The sequence below is a fragment of the Theropithecus gelada genome, chromosome 19, assembly GCF_003255815.1.
Source record: "Theropithecus gelada isolate Dixy chromosome 19, Tgel_1.0, whole genome shotgun sequence".
NCBI lineage: Eukaryota > Metazoa > Chordata > Mammalia > Primates > Cercopithecidae > Theropithecus > Theropithecus gelada.
In genome coordinates this window covers 29,297,060-29,302,450 of record NC_037687.1, presented here as the reverse complement: position 1 = coordinate 29,302,450, position 5,391 = coordinate 29,297,060, and the positions used below count along the sequence as shown (strand labels likewise).

General features: G+C 49.7%; 1 protein-coding gene across 1 annotated transcript; it reads left to right on the top strand.

Annotated features, from left to right (window-relative positions):
- The first annotated feature begins 780 nt into the window (after positions 1-780).
- Positions 781-5,391, top strand: LOC112611915 (developmental pluripotency-associated 5 protein-like). Its single transcript, XM_025365880.1, has 2 exons — positions 781-827; positions 5,058-5,391. The coding sequence occupies exons 1-2, from the start codon at positions 781-783 to the stop codon at positions 5,389-5,391; spliced, it is 381 nt and encodes a 126-aa protein (XP_025221665.1).

Below are 5,391 nucleotides of genomic sequence, written 5' to 3'. Positions count from 1 at the left end.
GTTGCAAAGAGACAATGACCAATGAGAACAAGCCATGATGACAATGGTGGTTTTGTTGAAAAAAAAAGGGGGAAATGTGGGGAAAAGAAAGAGATCAGCCTGTTACTGTGTCTATATAGAAAGAAGTAGACATAAGAGACTCCATTTTGTTCTGTATTTGAGATGCTGTTAATCTGTGACCCTACCCCCAACCTTGTCCTTGCAAGAGACAAGTGCTGTGGTGACTCAAAGTTTAATGGATTTTGGGCTGTGCAGGATGTGTCTTTGTTAAACAAGTGCCTGAAGGCAGCTTGCTGGTTAAAAGTCATCACCATTCTCTTAAGGCCAAAGGTCGCAGGGACTTCTGCCTAGGAAAGCTAGGTATTGTCCAAGGTTTCTCCCCATGTGATAGGCTGAAACAATGCTGCTGAAAGGTTTATGGAGATGTTTGCATATGCATCTCAAGGCACAGCATTTTCCTTTAAACTTATTCATGTCACAGAGATTTTTGTTCATAAGTCTTACTGCTGATTTCCTCCCTACAATGATCCTATTGTCCAGCCACTCCCTTATCTTTAAGATGGTAAAAATAATTATCAATAAATACTAAGGGAACTCAGAGACCGGTGCCGTCCTCTGTAAGCTGAGCGCCGGTCCCCTGGGCCCACTTTTTCTTTCTCTATACTTTGTGTCTCATTTCTTTTCTCAAGTCTCTTGTTCCACCTAACAAGAAACACCCACCCACAGGTGTGGAGGGGCAGGCCACCCCTTCATCCACAAAAAGGGAAGACCTCACCCTTGATGGTCCTCTGCTGCCCACTGTTGATCTCCTACAGGAAAATCAACAAGTAAGTTTTTGACTCCCTTCCTCAAAACTCTCTCCTCTCTTGGTGAGCAACACACACGCTGCAGCAGTGTGGAGCTGGGCTGGACTAAGCTCCCCTTAAAAGCACAGACTCGGCCAGGCGCCATGACTCACACCTGTAATCCTAGCACTTTGGGAGGCCGAGGCAGGCAGATCATGAGACCAGCCTGGCCAACATAGTGAAACCCCCATCTCTACTAAAGATACAAAAAATTAGCTGGGTGTGGTGGCACGGGCCTGTAATCCCAGCTACTCGGGAAGCTGAGGCAGGAGAATCCCCTGAACTTAGGAGGCAGAGGTTGCAGTGAGCCGAGATCGCACCATTGCACTCCAGCCTGGGCGACAGGGTGAAACTCCGTCTTAAAAAAAGAAAAAGAAAAAAAGAGGCCAGGCGCGGTGGCTCACACATGTAATCCCAGCACTTTGGGAGGCCAAGGCGGGTGGATCACGAGGACAGGAGTTCAAGACCAGCCTGGCCAAGATGGTGAAACCCCGTCTCTCCTAAAAATACAAAACTTAGCTGGGCATGGTGCCAGGCACCTGTAATCCCAGCTCCTCGGGAGGCTGAGGCAGGAGAATTGCTTGAATCCCGGTGGCAGTGGTTGTAGTGAGCCAAGATTGTGACTCTGCATTCCAGCCTAGGCGACAGAGTGCGACTCCATCTCGAAAAAAAAAAGCACTGACATAATCATCCTGACCAAACCTCATGCAGAGCACACGCCCCTCAGCCCTCTGTGGATCACAGCGCTCAATTCTAGATACAGAATATAGTAGAATCCTTTTATCGGTGTGCACTATGTTCCAAGAGCTCCGGTGGATGCCTGAAACCTCCATCAGTACTGAATCCTATTAATTCCACTTAAAGACTCCATGTTACAGCTTCTCACTGGCATATCCAAATTGTCAGCATCAATACTCATGTGCGTGGAGGGCATCGTTAAGCGGGGCGAAAAAGATTACATAAAAAAAAAAAACACTGGGATACTATAAAGGTGGATCTCATCAAAAAGAAGACTATTGGCCAGGTGCAGTAGCTCATGTCTGTAATCCCAGCACTTCAGGAGGATGAGGCAGGCAGATCACCTGAGGTCGGGAGTTGGAGACCAGTCTGGCCAGCATGGTGAAACCTCACCTCTACTAAAAATTCAAAATTAGAGAGGCATGTTGGTGCATGCCAGTAATCCCAGCTACTCGGGAGGCCGAGGCGGGAGAATCCCTTGACTCAAGGAGGCGCAGGTTGCAGTGAGCCGAGATCACGCCATCGCACTCCAGCCTGGGCAACAAGAGCAAAACTCAGACTCAAAAAAAAAAGACTACTGGCCGGGCGCAGTGGCTCAAGCCTGTAATCCCAGCACTTTAGGAGGCCGAGACAGGCGGATCACGAGGTCAGGAGATCGAGACCATCCTGGCTAACACGATGAAACCCCGTCTCTACCAAAAAATACAAAAAACTAGCCGGGCGAGGTGGCGGGCGCCTGTAGTCCCAGCTACTCGGGAGGCTGAGGCAGGAGAATGGCGGGAACCCGGGAGGCGGAGCTTGCAGTGAGCCGAGATCCGGCCACTGCACTCCAGCCTGGAGACAGAGCGAGACTCCGTCTCAAAAAAAAAAAAAAAAGACTATTAAGTGAATAACGAGCAGATAGAGTCTAAAGTCAGCCCTTGGCATCTCTGGGGTCCACATCAATGGATTCAACCAACTACAGACTGAAATAATTACCAAAAAAATGGAAAAAAAATAGCAAAGTGCTGGGATTACAGGCGTGAGCCACCGCGCCCGCCCCGAAGCCTCCAATCGGTTTTAAGACGCAGGGAAGCGACCTCCAGACTCTCCAGAGGACGCCTGAATTTACTCGGAATGGATGGAGCTGTGCCGGGACTTCAAGATCTGCATGAACCCTCAGATCGCGGGTGTAGAAGCACAGAGGAACTGGGCAGCCTAAATTTAATCTAGACAAAGACAAACTCACCCGCAGAGGCTAGACGGTCTTTCCACGCAATCCGCTGCCGGGTCTACAGGAAAAAGCGCACGAAAGGTCCACTCTACGATCCCGACTTCCGGGTCTGCGGGCAATTGCGCGCGCATCCTACAGGCGGGGCCAGGAGCCGAGGGCGGGGCAGGGACAGGGCGGGGCAGGGACAGGGCGGGCCCAGGACGGGGCCTGTGCTTCTGTCAGCCTGACTCTGCGATCCTGTCTTAGGGTTTTGGAAGCGAGATCTGCTCAGCAGTCTGGAAACTGATATTACTGGGGCAGAGCAAAATCGGTTGGTGATTAGATCCAGGAGAATTCCTGCTATTAAAATAAAGTTTAAGTCCCAGGTACTCTGGAAGCAGAGAGAGAAGAGAGAGTGAAAAGAATGCGAAAAGAAAGACAAGGCCGGGTGCGGTGGCTCTCAGAATAGAAATACTTTTCATTTACATTCCCCATTCACTCCAGAGGGTGAGGTCAACCCTGTGCTCAATTCCAGAAACGTTCCTAGGGACACTACCTTGGGCATAGAGGACTAAGGCCAGTGTGAAGTTAGGTCACCAACTCTTTCTTTTTAAAAAAGCCAATAACTGTTAAAAATAGGTATAAATTATTTAGTTTAAGACTTTTTTTTTTTTTTTTTAAAGACAGGGTCAGGCCGGGCGCGGTGGCTCAAGCCTGTAATCCCAGCACTTTGGGAGGCCGAGACGGGCGGATCATGAGGTCAGGAGATCGAGACCATCCTGGCTAACACGGTGAAACCCCGTCTCTACTAAAAAAATACAAAAAACTAGCCGGGCGAAGTGGCGGGTGCCTGTAGTCCCAGCTACTCGGGAGGCTGAGGCAGGAGAATGGCGTGAACCCGAGAGGAGGAGCTTGCAGTGAGCTGAGATCCGGCCACTGCACTCCAGCCTGGGCGACAGAGCAAGACTCCGTCTCAAAAAAAATAAAATAAAATAAAATAAAGACAGGGTCTCACTCTGACACCCAGGCTGGAGTGCAGTGGCACAATCATAGCTCACTACAACCTTGACTTCCTGGGGTCATGGTCGCCTCCTACCTTAGCCTCCCAAGTAGCTGAAAGTACAGGCCTGTGACATTGGACTGTGCTAATTTTTTAGTTTTATATCATTATTACTTTGTAGAGATGGAGTCTCACTTTGTTGCCCAGCCAGGTGTCCAAGTTCTGACCTCAAGTGATCCTTCTGTCTACACTCCCAAAGTACTCAAATTATAGGCATGAGTCACTGTGCACAGGAGGTAAGGACCCCACATCAGGACCTCAGGTATTTTTGAAACACAAATACATAAGACCCACAAGCAGGACTATTGGCTGCAGACAGTGGGGTCACCTGAAGAAAATTTATTTGACCTGAATAGCAACTCCTCACCTCGGTCACTGGGATCCTGGACTATGGCACTGCGACAGGCAGGCCTGGTTATCCTGCTGGAGGCAGCAATCCTCTTGAGCCTAGTGAAATGCAACTGGCTGTACCTCAGTGAGGTTGCCCTGAGATTCTGCCAGTCAAGGTATTCCTTCAGTCTCCTGAGACCAGCCTCTTCTTCCAGATCCAGGAAGGTCACTGCAGACGTGAATGGACTAGCTTTATTAAAGGGGATACTGAGTTGGTGGGGAGACTGCAAGACAGCACTCAAGTGGGGTTGAACTGGCCCAGTTGTGTCTGACTTCTCACTTGTAGTTCAAAAGAATGAATATAGAATGTTCTAGAAAAGCAACATCCTGAGAGGAAGAACAGGATCCTGTCCACCCTGACCAGAGAAGGGCAGGATCTGTTCCAGTCCCCCCAGAACAAGATGCCCTTCATTGTTTTAGGCAAACGCACCATACATCCCTGGAGCATGAAACTGGGGCTGGGCTGCCTTCCAGCCTCCCTCACCTGTGATGCAAGTGGAGCACACACAGAGACTGAATCTGCACTGGGTGGTTTTCCTGAACCTTCGGGAGCAGCATGCACGAACCCCAGGCATCTGTTGTCCCTTGCTGCCAATCTGTAAGTAAGAAATTCACTTCCTATAACTTACTGTGTGTGCACGGGAAGATCTCTCACTCAACTCAGACACATTGGTAACCAGTGTGCAGTGAACCTGCTTCACAAGCAAGGTTGTGGAGAAATTGTAATCTTCATACATTTGGTGGGAATTGAAAATTCTGATGAACACTTAGGCCCGGCTCGCGCAGGAGCATAGTTTTTGTTGTGAGGGTTACAAGGTGGGAACAATCCCAGACGTAGAAATACCCTGCCATGGGTGAAACTTCCTGAGGATTTGAAAGATCCAGAGGTGCTCCTGGTCCAGATGCGGCTGCTGGAAGCCATGTTCGGCCCGGAAGGATCTCAAATCCCTTACATCGAGCAGGTGAGCAAGATCATGCTCATGCTGAAGGCTCTGGAGTCTTCAGACCTCACCGAGGTTGTCGTTTACGGCTTCTATTTGTGCAAGTGCCGGACCAAGTGGATGCTCCAGTCCATGACTGAGTGGCATTGCCAGCACCAGGAGCGAGGGATGCTCAAACTTGCGGAAAGCATGACTGCGGTTGAACTAGGCCCTTGGGTGAAGTGA

Coding starts and splice junctions, on each gene's coding strand:
- LOC112611915 (XM_025365880.1), top strand. CDS start 781: ATGGTCCTCTGCTGCCCACTGTTGATCTCCTACAGGAAAATCAACAA. Junction 828..5,057: donor TCCTACAGGAAAATCAACAA/GTAAGTTTTTGA, acceptor GAACAATCCCAG/ACGTAGAAATACCCTGCCAT.